Source organism: Ambystoma mexicanum, chromosome 14 (assembly GCF_040938575.1).
Source record: "Ambystoma mexicanum isolate Mex_15411 chromosome 14, UKY_AmexF1_1, whole genome shotgun sequence".
Classification (NCBI taxonomy): Eukaryota; Metazoa; Chordata; class Amphibia; order Caudata; family Ambystomatidae; genus Ambystoma; species Ambystoma mexicanum.
The window spans coordinates 440,855,380-440,871,749 of NC_090940.1; the positions used below are offsets into that span (position 1 = coordinate 440,855,380).

General features: G+C 47.4%; 1 protein-coding gene across 1 annotated transcript in view; it reads left to right on the plus strand.

Moving 5' to 3' along the window:
• Positions 1-16,370, plus strand: part of FAM161B (FAM161 centrosomal protein B) — a 191,765-nt gene that overhangs the window by 51,369 nt on the left and 124,026 nt on the right. Inside the window, exons 4-6 of the mRNA XM_069637651.1 lie at positions 6,142-6,479; positions 9,115-9,233; positions 10,443-10,610. Of these exons, the coding sequence (XP_069493752.1) occupies positions 6,142-6,479; positions 9,115-9,233; positions 10,443-10,610 (625 nt within the window). The remainder of the gene's footprint in view (positions 1-6,141; positions 6,480-9,114; positions 9,234-10,442; positions 10,611-16,370) is intronic.

Below are 16,370 nucleotides of genomic sequence, written 5' to 3' on the forward strand. Positions count from 1 at the left end.
AGCCCATTGTGGCACCTGTACCGGCACAGGATGACTCCCAGGCTGACTTCCAGGTGAGCAAGCCTAAGCCACGTGTGGCGGTGCAAGTTGGTGTCATGAGGCCACGTGGATCTGGGGCAGCTATGTCATCTGCTGCCCCAAGTAGGCAGGGTGGGGAGGCTGCAGAGGCAGCTGTAGCTCGATCCACCCCAGCTCTGAGTCTCCCAGCCGGGACAGTGTCGGTCCTGGTCCATCATACCGACGTTGCCCCTGCCAACATCACCCTGAAGCCAATTCCTGCACCAAGACCTATGGTCATTGTGCATTCGCACACTCCTAGTACCCAGTCACCGGCGCTTCTACCCCCACTGACCAGAGCGGCGTAAGCCACTCAGGATCCGCACCACCTTTGAAAAAGAGGAAGAAGGGTGCTCTGGCACTACAGGCTGAGACCCCATACACGGCTACACACTCCGGCACGTCAAGGAAGCCTAGCTTTAATGACGCCGAACTTGATGCACTTGTGGCTTATGTGTCGGCACATAGCCGCGCAATGGTGGTGACTGCAGGGTGCAAGACCACACCTGGTCAACGTAAAGCACACTGGCAGACCATCGCGGACATCATTAGTGCCCTTGGATTTGTGAGGCGCACAGCTGATGATTGCTACAAGCGGTGGAATGACCTGAAATGTAGAGCAAAGAACAAGCTGGCCTCAAATCGTGCTTCTACTCTGGTGACTGGCGGTGGGTCTCCACAAGAGGACAACCAACTCACTGAACATGAGTCTGTTGCTGGAACCTTCGTCACAGAGGGACAGATCCAAGGCGTGGGAGACCTACCAGATTACGACGCATTGTCCGGTGAGTGCCCATGCATGTGTGTAATCCGTGTGTATGTTGTGTGGGTGACGGGTTCTGATTGAGTGCCAGGTGAGGGTGTGTGCAACTGAGTGGTATGTGTCACCCATGTGCTTCCTCCAAAACATTCACTGGCCTTGGATTTGGGTATGACAGTATCCCTTCTACCCACAGTAGCCATTTAGCGCCACATTACTGCATTTGCCCTTGAACTGTCATCTTGCAACAACATTGTTCAGAATTTTTCAGTGTTCATTCAGGCTGATAGTTTCAATTCTCCCACTTTTCCAACGCATTTTTCAGCCCTATTGTCACATATGTGACATGCTTCTGTCATTGATTACACCCCACATTGACCCACATTTGTTACCTTGTTATGTGAATGATTAGACCATTCAGGCTGATTGAGTATTGGCCTGCTCACATTGATTTTTGGTGCCTGTTTGTATGTGGTACATGATAGTTGTTTCCTGTCAAGTTTAAGTGACCAACCATTGATGTGTACATCTGCCTGCAATCACTGTATTCTTGTACACTGAATGTGTTGCAGTGAGTGGCACATGCATATTTTGTCACACTATGGAACATTTTTCATCTCATCATGTCCATCTCACATGGATGGCTGACAGTACTCATTCACTGACATATGGCTGTACTTGTGGAATGTACCATGGCTATGCTACATGCCATCTGTGTGATGGCATGTGTCATGTATGTGTATTGGACATGCCACTCACAGGCTAATGTGTGATGCCAGTGCTACCCAGCATGCAGCAAATGTCTTGCTTTTCCAGCTTGGTGTCAACAGTGTGTGCTTTTTGCCTCCCCTTCCAACTCATTGACAGTGCATGCATGCCAGGGTTATAGTCATGTGGGACATGTGTAATTCATGTACTTGATCTCTGCCTTGTCAGGCCTATGTGTATGCTATGGTGCTCATGCCTGTTTCCATTCATTGTTTTTCATATTTTTGCAGGTGATGACGTACTTGATGCTGTTGAGGTGGAGGAGATGGTGCAGACCCAGGAGGAATCTCAGGCACGACCGGGCACCAGTGGGGGACGTGGTGTGGCGGTGGGTGAAAACCCTTTGTTACTGCAGACCATACTGTCCAGGGGTGTCTCTGGGTGCACCTCCCCAGACCTCTATTTTATTGCTGAATCGGAAGATGAGACTTATGTGCCGTCGCAGGTAAGTGTTTCTGGCAGGGATTCTGTTCTGTCCAACCCACCTGCACCAGGGGTAAAACCTTCTATGGGGATGTCAGTGTTGGTTACTCCGCCTTTGGCGGTTACGGATGCAGGGTCACACTCTACAACATCTGATCCTGTTCCTGGGCCAGCAGATCAGAGGGGGAATGCAGTCCTGCAGCCTAAGGCAGTGCAGCACAGCAAGGTGCAGATCGCCTTGCCCCAAACAGGAGTGTTGCCCGCCGACGCGGTGGCCATACGCCACCAGGCAATACTGTATGGGAGAACTCCATGTACGGTATGGCAACCCAACAGGCAGCATCAGTTGAAATGATGGCTCGGGCAATGGAGAGGGTGGCCACTTCCATTATCCCCCCTGAAAGGCAGATGTAGCAACAACAGCAGGCAACAGACTCCATTTGCCAATCACACAGGGAAGACCTGTTGGCGTCCAACAGGGACCAACGGGCGGCACTGGAGACTCTGCGGGAAGCCATTTCTATAGAGTCACAGGGAAGCCCTGAGGGTAGAACTCCATAACCTCAGGGAGACTCTTGTTGAACTTGAGGCTTCCACAAATTTGAGGACAGAACAGCAGCTGGAGCGGCTCACACGTTCGCTCTCAGCTGAGCTGCAGGCAACTCGGGAGGGGATCCGGGCATCACGGGAGGCCATGCGTGCAGAAATGCAGGCAACCAGTCAGGTGCTGCATGGGAATCTACGTACTATCATCCTCCAGAACGAGACCTTCCACACCTGCATGCTTGCTGCCATGGAGGACTATACCAGGGCTTTGCGTGGGCTGCCTCCAATAGCACCACCACCTCCTGATGCAGCAGCAGAGGGTGATGAGAGCGACAGCAGCACTTCTCCTACAGTAGCGTAGCTGTGCAGGCCATGAGCCCATGCAGGTGTGATTTATTTATTTTTTTATTTTTTTTCCGCAACATCCACACAGGTGGGTGTTGGTGTGCACCCTGTCCTCGGACCTCCTGGGTGGCCTCCCCGCTACACCCCCCACATGGCCATTTTAGATTTTTTTTTTTTTTTTTTTTAACAGTGTGTTGCCTTGTGTGGCTCCCGTGGGCATCCACTGTGTATTCCGGCTGGGCACATGCAGGCTTGTCCTGTGTTTGGGTTAGATGCTTGGGTTCCTGATACACACACCCCTCCTGCTTCCCGTTTCCATGGGCTTTCAAAGGGTGTGACCAAGTGACAGTGACTTACACAGTGACATTGGGCTCCCATGAGCTGTGTGGGCAGTCTGTAGTCATAACTGTGTGGACATCCCTAGTGGGGTTTGTTTTTGTATTGAACACTGCATGGTGTATTGATATGTGCTTGTGCATCCATGTCTTCCTCCTTATTCGCAGGTACCTTCTTCATGTCTTCAGAAGGCCGTCTCCTTTGCAGATGCAGTTCATGTTGTATGACACATTTGCCTGACAGCAACACTCTGGAGTTGGAAGGGGTCGATGTGCTGGCTTATTGAGGTTGTATGACTTACATTACTTTGAGTTTGTACTGTCATATTTTGGCAATGATTCATGCTGTGTTGCTGTATTGTGTTGCTGGTAAGTATTTGGTCATGTGTGCTGTTTGTTATTGATTACTGGGAGCATATTGTCTGTGGCCTGTTTCCATTTGGGACAGTGAACTTTGTGACACTTGTGTCATGTGTTGTGCATTCCTTTGTTTGCTTTCACATTGCAGGACATGTCATGGTGTGTTGGGTGGCGGAGATGGGGAGGGGTTGGGTGACATGGCGCTATTTTCATGTATTTTGCATGGGGGTAGTCATTCATGCAGCATAAATGTGTGTCTTTTTGTGACACAGCATTGGTTGTCTTTGGGTAGGTAGGGATGCACACAATGTAACACTTCCAGGTGACCAATCTCAGGCTGGTATGGTTGTGACAGTTGACTGTCCCTTATGTCATCATCATTGATTGTCAGCTGTTATGTGCCAGGGCTGTGTGCACTCCACAGGGGTGTGATTTTTAGGTGAAGTAATTAGCCACCAGCTGCGTACGGGCTCCCTCACCACGTGCCCCCCCTCCCCCATGCGCAGCGGCCGTGCTTGTGGTTGGGGATGTGGGGGCACCACCATGTCCACCGACAGGCCCCGGCATTTTGCAACGTTGTGCAGGGCACATGCTGCCACTATGATCCTGCACACTACTGGGGGCGCATATAGCAGCTGCCCACCAGAGCGGTCAAGGGAGCGAAAGCGTGACTTGAGCACTCTGAATGTGCGCGCCACTATGCCCCGGGTTGCAATATGGGCTGTCTTGTATCTTACCTCAGGTGGTGTGGTGGGGTTCCGAATTGGCGTCATCATGTGGGTGCTCAGAGGGTAGGCACTGTCCCCTGGGGAGGTGATGATGGGTATCATTAGTGGGGTTGTGACATTACTCAGTATCTGACATGCATGCATGTGCAGGGGCATTTATACTCACCAAGCAGCCATGTATCGCTATGCCTCCCAGCTTCTAGGTCCCAGTTTAGGGTTGAAATTCTGTAAATGAAACTGTCATGGGTGGACCCTGGATAGTTGGCATATACTGAGGTGCTGATTCCCTTGGCATCACATACTACCTGCACGTTGATGGAATGCCAGTGCTTGCTGTTTCTGTAGATGTGCTCAGTTGCCCTGGGAGGACGTAGAGCCACATGGGTGCAGTCAATGGCACCTAGCACTTTGGGGAAGTGTGCCACCCCGTAAAAATCCTGGACGACAGCCTGCCTTTCTGCAGGTGTTCTGGGCAGGTATATGTGCCTGCGGACAGATGGGCGTGCAGTCATGATGGCCAACACCTGGTGCAGGCAGCGTGACTGGGTGGCCTGTGACACCCCCCCACCCCCCAACTATGGCACTTGTCCGCTGAAATGAACCAGTGGCCAAGAAGTGCAGTACATTGAGCACCTTTTCCAAGGGGCTCAGTGCTTGGGAGCACAGGGTGGGTGATGTGAGGTCATCCTCCCACTTACTCACCAGGTCGAGTATTATGTGAGGTGGAAACCTGTACCTCCCATACACCTGGTCATCAGGCATCCCAAAAAGGCTGGTTCTGGGTGTAAAAATTCTGGCTCTGACTATCCTCCTCCTGCGGTATCCCACGACCACTGCTGCAAGGAACGGTATATTCATCTTAGCGTCTGAGCTTGTTTGTTGTTTGCGCGCACTTTTATGCTGCGCGGGTCCATGTACGCCTGCTTCCTGCTGGCTTTCGTGTTTCCGGATTAGTGCGTCTTTTTTTGGCGCACGCGTTGGCCCCGTTCGATTCCATGAATACGTGTTGTAGGTGGGCGTTCCGCGCATTTGCCTCCTGTACTTCCCCCGTGACGCCCACATTTTCACACGTTGTTCCCCATTCCGCGTGTTTCGCCCCGTGTTACACCTACTTTTGTTGTGTGCGCTGCGCTATGTGCGTTTTCACTGTGCGCGTAGCACACACTGTTTGAAGACCTGTGCGCCATGCAGGATTTTAGCACACATCCATGGATTTACACGAGCACAGACTTCCATGAATCGCTGTGCGTGGGTTTCGCTGCGATTTTCGCACGCTTTCGCTGAAATTTTCAGCGCACATTAATTCCATGAATCGGCCTGATAATGTAAGTCGACCAGAATAACAAGGGAAGATGTCTTACAGTATGAGTGACTTGGTTGAGTTGCCAGGAAGGCTTGGTTCTGAGGAGTAGTAAAATTACCTAACTCAGTGCTGTGTGTATTGACACTATACATGGCACCTTACTTCTTGATGTAAACAAAAACACAGTTTTCTTAAGAGCATAGCTTGTAGATTGACTAAAATCCTAAACCAGTTGCCAAAGTTGGATCATTGTAGGCTACAAGAATAATACAAATATCCGGGATAACAAAATGCACTAGTGCGCTGATTATATCACACTTTCATTCACCACCTTGGTCAGCAATGGTGCTTCGCGTGTGCTTTCCATCTAACATGGCACGAAGGGCTACTTACGCGTGTGATTGCTTTAAACAGGGGTTATTAACACGGATTCCACAAGTGTATGTTGTAAGGGTAGTTGATATGTTTTGTCTCTGTGTTTGTTTGTATTATTGATACCATCTATGTTGTTCACAGAGGCTGAACTCTATAGGAAAATCCGTATTCAGATGCGAGCCAAGGATTTACTGCAGAAGTCTGCCGCGCCTATCGATATAAGGAAGACAAGGAGAGACCCGCTATCTAGCACTTCGCTGAAAACCCAAGCAGAACGGCTCAGTTTCCTGCAGGAAAACCTACGTTTTCAGCCAAGGACAATTCCCCAAGTCCCTGACTTTGACGAGATTTACAGGACATTTCAGAGGAAGGTGATGAAGACTCGAGAGATCAAGGAAGCAACTCGCAATAAGCCGTTCAATCTAAGCACCTCCAACCTCCGTAGCAGGACCAGGAAGAGTGTGGAGGATGGGCCCAAGGTGAGGACCTAAATGCTCACATTGTTTTAATCTACTTTGGCCAACCCCTCACTAGCCCTTCCTCTGTACAAGAGGATATTATTGATGGTGGCTGCAGGTGACATTGGTGAGCAGGGGCTTGCGGCTTAGAACTGGGAAAGGTAATACAATCTCCAGATATGCTGCTCTGGTTATAAAATGTGAGTGTATGCTATTGTTGAGGTGTAGATGTGGTATATATTGGGTGTGCTGGACACACAATATTAAGATCTGCAGCTCCAGTTATGAAGTTACCAGGGTGTGTTGGTGGCTGATGTGTTGGGTACCAAAATCTATACACTATTGCTCTGTTGATGAATAATTGGGAACTAGGCAGCTGTTACCAGATGTTTGTCTCTGATTGTACAGCCTGAAATCTAATTGTCCCAGTGTCCAGATTCTGAGCTCTTGCTTTAAGGCATGAGGTACCATTGCCCACGTGTCGTCTGGCCTTTAAAGCTTGAAGTGTGATGGCAATAGTGTTCACATGTACTTTTGAGCATGAGATGTCGAGTGTGACCAAGTCACATATGGGGGGCTGTGGGAGAGTACAGGTGGGATCTGGGAATCAATGCAAGCCTCCAGCTGAGTGATGTGACATCTAGAGTCGGCAAATGGGGGATCTTCCAAAGTTTACCCAGCCCCCTCCCATGCCCCACCAATAGGAATCCCCAAAGCAGACCCTTGAAGGAAGTCCTCCTTTTTTTAGACATGTGCAATTTGTGTTACTGAGGTGACAAAAAGAGGCCTCCCAAACCAGATCCTTGGAGTGAGCCTATGATAAGGAGCTGAGGCACACAGAGAAACATGGTGAGGATAAGGTCATGGGGAATGCATGGTGTGTATGAGTTTACTTGGATTTCAGAGTACCATCAGTGAACCTGTGCACATGGTGGAAGAAGTTCTTTCTGAGATCTCCCAAATGCCTAGGAGCTCAGCAAGTGATCACTGGCAGTGAAGCTGGAAATTACATGGGCCAACATACACAGGGGAGCAAACCTGATAAATGTGTAGGGAGTCCAAACAAGGGAGAATGTGAGTCCAAACAAGGGGGAATGGTAGCCTGCACATGGGAGCCTGCACAGTCGTTCAAATGACATGTTGCTTTAGCCTGGTCCCAAAATGGCAGTTTTTCGGCCACTACAAACACACGGAAGGCAGAGCAATTCAACTGTTCGGAAACACAGACAAGTCAATAGGTGCACAATATCTGAGTATAATGACAAAGGAGGAACAAACACAGGGAAGGATCCCAGGCTGGTCAATCGGGGGGTCAAGAGTTAAGAAGGAAAGTGCTCAGTCTTTCCCTGATATGGAGTTAGGATGGCACTGCAGAGGGTTTGTTTATTTGTTTACAGACAGTAGGGTTGAGAGAATTGTGAGGGAGTTAGGAGGGGGGAGTTTGCTAAATAGTGTAGCTAAATGTGTGACCTTTTAATGGTGGACATCTTACACAAAGCCTGCTTCAGGCTACAGCCAAGACCTGGATAAAAGCCAAAGACCACCAGAATTGAGAAGGAATTTGCTGCCATGGGCCATATCGTATGCTGACATTGGGAGAACCCAGAATCTGAGAAGATGAAGTCAAGAACTCGTTGTGGACTCTTATCCATAAAGGGGACACCATGAGCATGTGGTGGGCACACATTTGCACAGGAGAATCCTTGACCCTGTAGTAGGCGCCAATCCATGAGAGCAAACCATTGCTGGTGGATAGGGTAAATTCAGCTCAAAAGCTCCCAGACAAGTAAGGGGAGAAAATCCTGCTGGTGGACCTTTGGGGATCTCCTGGGGCCTTAGAGGATCTTCTGGTAGATGCATGCTGTGTACAAATTCAGAAATCAGGAACGTAAGCGTAGAGTCATGGGGCCACCATCGACCCCCCAAGAACAAAGCATACTGAGGCACTTTACATATCCAGACACTGTGTGTGTACTGATGGTGGGCACAGGTGAGACTACCCTAAGCTCCTATGATTTAGAATTGGGGCACACACCTGTACTGAGACACCAGGACTTATTAATACAGAACTGTCCTTTTTGTTTTATGTTGCTTATCCACCCTGACATTGTTAGCCAAATACCTTTCCCCTCTTGTGTTTTAGGTATCTTCCCCATAGACTCAGTGGGAGCATCTCTAACCCAAATCACTACATCACAACACCTGGGAGAGGGGAACCCCTATAACAGACACTGGAAAAAGTTTGAGAGAGTACTAGATCTAGAAACTTGGGAAAATTGTTTATCCACCTCCTGATCATGGCTCACAGTATTCAGCCAAGTAGGCTATCCTCATTTATTACCTTCCTTTAAGAAACATGTCTTGCAAAGAAAACTTGTTAAACCCCAATCTTCATGTGTTTTGTGCATTCTGTATGACCTTTACCGTGATATGATTTGTAGTTCATGTACACTGGCTGTGTCCTGGGTGCTGGACTTTGGATATAATAAGAAATGTTATCAAGTGAAGCAAAAAGGTCCTGTCCTACTGAGAAGTAGCTGCCATTAAAGCTCCGCTTGTATCCAAAATATGGTCATGTGTTAGAGGTTGCCTCCTGTGTTAAAATGATCAATCAGGAGTTTAATGTGATTTTCACAAACATTGTTGTCGCTTGCAGGAGGCCGTTAACAGCCCAATGAGGCGCAGCCATTCCCTAATGGGTCTCTCTTCTTTGTCCTCAAACACCCTACCAGTTTACATCACAGACAGCACCAAGAAGAGGGACTCTGCCATTCGGTGAGTATAGGCGTATCGCTTCTGACCTCAGAGGAAGCTTGGAGTAGTACACAACCTATTTTCCAGGTTTTGTTTGGTTGTTTCCTTCCACTAAAACAAATTCTCAACATCAGATATCTTCATTCTCTGTTGCACATATAAATGTATCTGTCCCTTTCCTAAAAGGTAAAGGAGTTGAAAAGATCCAGGCACTGTCTGAACAAAGAATTACCCTCTTCTGCACACTGCCCCGGATACAAATTCGCAGAACCCCTTAATTTAATTTGCAAACCTCACATACAGCTCCTACTTGGTCTGAAATACCCTTTAGTCTATTACTGGGACCCACACCCATCACCCACCGGAACTGTGCTCCTCTGATTCTAGGACTATAAGCAACACATGCCTCACTCCTGAACTTTGGATCCCTTTATTCTAAAACTGTGACCCACACATAGGCCACCGAATCCAAGATATAGGACTCCTTTATTCTTGGACTGAAACGTACACACAGCTGCCCAATGACAGTCCACACCACTTTGTTCTATGAGTGGAAAAGCCATGCAAAACACATTTATTCTGGGACCTAATGTTGTGTGTGATTGAACGGCCTGGATACCCTATCCCTTCAGGCTTGTGCTGTTTATTTGTCATGTTCCTTGAAGACTTTAATTTGGGCCCACGTTTACTTATTTTATTCAAAGCTTGAAAGGCATGTTGTCCTTTCCTGCCACCCACTACTATAGTTTAATGTGTAAAGTTTTTTCATGAACTGTAAGTTCTTTTTCTTGACCTCCCACCCTCTCACTCCCCCACCACTGTGCAACATAATTACTAATATCTAAAATCATGTACGACTTGGATTCTCAATTTTATTTAACACATTTTTCAGTTTAATTCATATGCAGTCTGATGTTCAATCTGTCCCCTGATGTTCTCATACTAAATGTACATGTTGTATGGACTTTTGCAGGCTTTGCCTGCCCTTTGATGTTCATGCTTCTTTCTCAATTTGCTCTGTTACATTTTCCTGATCTTCAGCCTCCTGCTGTTTCACAGGGAGGACCAGGAGGACCCATGACCTGTCGAGGCTAATATTCAAAGCCTCATCACCTGAGTCTTTTTATGGTTGTCCCTAGATGTGATGGGACCAATAATGGCAAGAAAACATGCACAACTGTCTGTAACATGCACTACAGTCCAAACGGACATGTTTCTGCTTTTCTGTAGTATTTCAATGGAAGAAAAACAGAGCAAAGAAAGTGAGCAAACCTATTGGATGGAGACCCACCGAAGGAATTCTGAGGCAATGCACAAATCCGTAGCCAGGAGAGCAAAGGTCCTGGATACCCATAAACCCCTACAGGAAACCTTCAAGGAGAAGCTGAAACAGAACAGGTTTGTCTTCTTAAGCGGATAACATTGTTTATGCCAAGATGCCATTGACCATAGTGGTTTGAAACATTACAGGTTGAACTTGAGCCAGCTGCACACATGCTCATAGCATACACTCATCACAGAGAGCACAATAAAAATGACATGGTATACGCTGGGTTGTGACAATAATGCTACTATCACATACACAGAGGTAGGGCAGTCATTTTGTTAGAAGATTTATAGGGAAGAGAAATCATTAATTCTGACAGGATGTACAAAAGGGTATATGCAGGGTTTGTGGAAACAATAAAGATAGTGGTAAGTTTGGTTGACCTAAGTATGGTAATTCGACTTAAACATATATGTATAGAGGGGTATGAAAGGGTGCAGACGTTGGGGTGACAGAGGCATGCTGTTGGACTGTATGAGAGAGGGGATTCCCCATTAAAAAAAAAGTTGAACTAGGAACACATTCAAGGACTTAAGGCAGTAATACTGATGGGATATTCAAAGGACTGGCACCCTATATACTGGCCAGTAGGCAGTAATGCGGACAGGATAAATATACGTATAGATACTTTGCATAGGCTATCATCTTGTGGTTGGTGCAGGGTACTGCATCTTATTCCCTTTTTTCAGTTAAAAAATGGCCGTTGACAGAGGCGTACCTGAAACAATATGCCTACTTACATGTGCGGGTACTGTGAAGAGCCAGGAATGAGATGCAGACACAAAGAACTCGTGGTTTAAGTTATAGACTTTTATTAAAATTAAAAGGGTTTGGAAAATGCCTCACTGTCCCTAATCTAGGAGAGATTTTCCTACCTCAACCAAAACTAAGGGTCTCTCCAGTGTCAAGATGTCCAAAGTAAACGTACGTCCTGTGTCCAAAATCCTATCCTCGCCTTCATGCTTTTCAACTAACTCTAAGGTGCTAAAGGAATTGCCTCTGTTCCTTAAAGTGCACAAATGTTGAAATACAACACAAATGTTCCAAATGATCAATGTTTACAGCTCCTGGGAATGACTGCAGGTTTCTCTCCAGAAAATGCAAAGTAAAAAAAAAGAATAGTTCAAGGATGTATGGCAATTCCCTTTTATACCAATAAAAATAATGCAAAGAGCCAATATATGAGATAAACCAAAAATGTATTTGTCACAAGTCTCTCCCCTTCTCACCTGTTTCTGTTGTGTACTTGAGACCTTCTGGGATTTCTTCTTCTTTACGGTACGGGATTTGTATAGTCCCGAACGCCGGTCTTCGGCGTCCAGCGTGAGAGTAGTGGTTCAGTTTCCAGGAGCGTTCTACAAGTCCAGGGTAATTCCAGGAAGTAATTAAGGTACGCTTGGAGGCACGGAAGACCGTGAATCGAGCACGGAAGGTTTTCCAGGAGATTGGGGAGGAAAGGGAACAGGAGGTAATTCAAGGGACTGGGAACGAGGAATCAAGCGAGAGCCCCGATCGAACTCCGGCTAAACACGTCCGACTACAGGTAGCGGTAGCGTTGAGACGCGCAGAGCCGCAGGTGCATGTCTCTTTTGTAGGATGAGCAGCGTGGAACGCATAGACTGATCCGGAGTATTCTGCTCCGGGCGGCCATGTTGGAAGGATAACTGCATGCAATCCCCTGCGAGTCAGGGACCAGGAGGTCCAGAAAGGACGTAGACGACGGTTCATGACAGTATGCCTCCTCTGGAAACCAGCTCCTCCAGGTTTGCCCGGATGGATCAGATGAAATCGTCGAACCAATCTGGGAGCATTCATGTTTGACACGGGTTCCCAGGTACGCTCACTGGAGGGGTACCCTTTCCACTCAACCAGATATTGTAGTTGACCCCGTCGATATCTTGAGTCACAAATCCTGGAAACCTCGTATTCCAGTTGATCATTTACAATAACCGGGGTAGATCTAGGAGCTGTTCGGGATGACTGAATGTATGGTTTTAACAGAGAAGTGTGAAAGACTGGATGGATTATTTTCCAAGATTCAGGTAACCGAAGTCGAAAGGCCACTGGGTTGATGATTTCTTGTATGGAAAAGGGACCGTAGTATCTGGGAGCCAGTTTATTGGGGCGCAGGTGTCGAGGAAGGAGCTTCGAGGATAACCAAACCTTATCCCCTACTGAATAGGAAGGTCCAGGTCTTCTTTTAGAGTCGGCATAACGTTTGACATCTTCTCGGGCCCGTTCTAGGTATTCCTTAACCTCCTTATGTACTGTGATGAGGTTTTCGATCCAGGAGTCTACTGCAGGTACTGGAGTAGGATGTGGGAGTATGGAGGGTAGGACTGATGGATGGAATCCTTGGCTACAGAAGAAGGGACTGGTCTTGGTAGCTGAATGATCTGAATTGTTATAGGCGAATTCAGCCATAGGTATTAGGAGTGACCAATCGTCCTGAACTTTGGTGGCGAAACATCGTAGATATTGTTCGAGAGTCTGGTTCACACGCTCCGTGGCTCCATTGGTTTGTGGATGGTAGCCAGAGGATAGGGCACGTTGGATTCCCAGAATACGACATACTGGCTTCCAAAACTGAGATATGTACTGAGGTCCTCGGTCTGAAATGATCTTGGAAGGCAACCCATGAAGTCGGAATATGTGTTCCAGGAAAATTCCGGCAAGGTCTGATGAGGAAGGTAGTTTGGATAAGGCTGTAAAATGAGCCATATGAGTAAACCAATCAATAGTGACCATGATTGTTGTGTAGCCTCTAGAGGGTGGTAATTCCACGATAAAATCAGTGGCGATGACTTCCCAGGGTCTTGTTGGTATTGCTGGTTGGAGTAGGAGTCCGGCTGGCTTCTCATTATCGTGTTTGTTCTGATTGCAAACTGCGCATGTTTGGACATGGATCCTAATATCATCCTACATCTTGGGCCACCAAAGCTGTCTTTGTACTAGATGGAGAGTGTTGGTTATCCCACGATGTCCGAATGTAAGGTATCATGACATAGACTTGTGATCCTTTGTCTCAGTCCAGGAGTGGGAATGACTAGGCGACTATCTTTGAACAGATAACCGTCCTTAGTTGTGAGATTCCATCTGTTATTTCTCTTGTGCTCCTTCCAGAGGTCCGAAAGTCGAGTTTGGCCTTGGATATTCTCCAGGAGGGTGAGTGCTTGGGCAACAAAGATCGTGTGAGGAAACATCTTTGGAAAGGTCCGATCCTCAGAGTTTTCATAGTCAGGACGTCTGGAAAGGGCATCGGCAATTATGTTTTGTGATCCAGGGACATGATGGATGTGGAACTGGTACTGGGCAAAGAAGAAGGCCCAACGGCCCTGACGGCTGTTCCTACACTCCAAAGATTGTAGAACTTGAAGATTTCGATGGTCCGTACGGACCTGGACTTGGATGCCTAGCTCCCAGGAGTAGGTGTCGCCATTCTGTGAAGGCTTGGCGGATGGCTAGCAGTTCCTTTTCCAAGACGGAATGAGTCTCACTGGGCGTCAGGGTTCGTGAAAGGTAAGCAATGGGGTGCTCCATTTTGTCCTCAAATTCCTGTTTTAGTACTGCTCCTATGGCGTAATTGGATGCATCCGTCTCCACTAGGAATGGTCGGTTAATATTGGGTTGAGCCAGGATGGGGGCTTGAGTAAACTCTGTCTTTAATCGTTGGAATGCCTTGTCTTGATCTGTAGACCAGAGAAATGGAGCATCTGTCTTCAAGAGAGCAATGATCGGTTGAACAATTTCAGAGAAGGACGGTATGAACTTTCGGTAAAAATTGGCAAGTCCCAGGAAAGATTGAATCTGTTTCACGGATGTGGGAGCCGGCCAAGATAGTATGGCTTTTACCTTTGAAGGATCCATTCCAATTCCTTCTGGACTAAGGACAAATCCTAGGTAATGAACAGAAGTGACGTGAAACAGGCATTTCTCGGGTTAAGCTAGGAGTTTGTGTTCACGTAATCATTGTAAGACTGCCTTAACATGCTCTTCATGCCTTAGAAGGTCCTTGGAGTAGATCAAGATGTCATCCAGGTAGACGATAACGAAGAGGAACAGCATGTCCGAGAACACCCTATCCATGAAACGTTGAAAAACTGCTGGGGCATTAGCAAGTCCAAAGGGCATGACCAGATATTCAAAATGGCCGAAGGGAGTTCTAAAGGCTGTTTTCCATTCGCCACCTTCCTTTATACGAATGAGATGGTAAGCACCCCTTAGGTCTAATTTTGTGAAGATTACTGCACCTCTGACTGCTTCCAGGATATCCGAGATGAGGGGTAGAGGATAACGGTCCTTGAGAGTGCACTGATTTAGACCACGGTAGTCCAGACATGGTCTGAGTTCTTTGGTATCTTTCTTTGGAACGAAGAACAATCAAGCACCCGATGGAGATTTAGACAGGCGTATGGTGCCATTTTCCAGGTTAGTATCCAGGTATTCTCGGAGAGCCTTCTTTTCAGGTTCAGATAATATAAACATTCTGCCGAAAGGAATCACAGCTGTGAGTTCGGTATTGATGGCACAATCCTCTGGCCTGTGAGGAGGGAGAGCTTGGACTATCGCGGTCGAAAAAACATCAGAAAAGGCTTGGTAGGCCCTGGCAATCTGGATGATGTTAGAAACGGTGACTGGACTTTGTTGGTTCTCTTGAAAGTCTCTAGAAGGCTTTGGTAAGGTATCCAGGGATAGGCAGAGAGCCATACAAAATTCAGATCCAAGAAACAGTGAGCCGGCTGCCCAGTTGATGTAAGGATTGTGCCTCTGCAGCCAGGGCCCCCCCAAGAACTATCGGATAATGGGCTGATTTAATGAGGTCAAAATTGATTCTCTCTTGATGGTGATTAATAGAAAGTAGAATCTCTTTAGTCTGAAGGGTAATGGGTCCTGAGGAAAGAGGCCTTCCATCAGTTGCCTCTACTGGTTGCATTGTAACTCGTCTTTCATGTGGATTGTTATGAGCAGTGACCCAATCTTGATCTAGAAATACGCCCATTGCTCCGCAGTCAACTAATGCCAGGATGGGGTAGGATTCTGTCTTGGAAGGCGATAGTCGGGCCTGCAGAACCACAAGGTTATTTTGTCCAGGAGAGTTCAATGATGGAATTGATGTGGAGCAAACATCTCTCTCCCGACACTGTGCTCCATCTAGGATCGGGAGCTGGCGTTTCCCGAACGCCGTGGAGGAGCAATGGAACATTCTCTCACAAGATGTTTATCGGAGGCGCAATACATGCATAGACCAGTATGGATTCGTCGCATCCTTTCCTGAGGGGTAATGGGTCCACGAAAGGCTCCTAGTTGCATAGGTTCTGGGTCCGGGGTGGAAGGAACAGTTGACTCTGCTCTAGGGGCATGTTCCGTGATGGTCTTTTGGAGACTTGCCTTAGACTTCCTCTTCTCTGCTCTTCTTTCTTGGATTCGGAAATCTATCTGTAAGGATAGATCCATAAGAGCTTGGAAGGAGCTTGGGCAGGTCACCCTAGCGAGCTCATCTTTTATTTCTTCGTTCAGCCCCCTTCGGAAGAGTGTAAAACTAGTTTCTGGAGACCAGTCTGCTTCTTTCACAAGCTGTTTGAAACGAGTAACATAGGTGAGCATATCCTGGGACCCTTGTTGAAATTCGAGTAGTCTCTCTTGAGCACTATACACCTGCTCTGGGCGATCAAACGTTTCCTTAAGGGCTCTCACAAAGCCATCATAGTCATCCAGGAGAGCGTTGCTTGCGTTGACTAGGGGGGTTGCCCAAGTCAATGCATTTTCAGTGAGGTGAAATCATAAAACCCACCTTTGCTCTAGGAGTGGAGAAGTAGTAGGGCTTGAACATG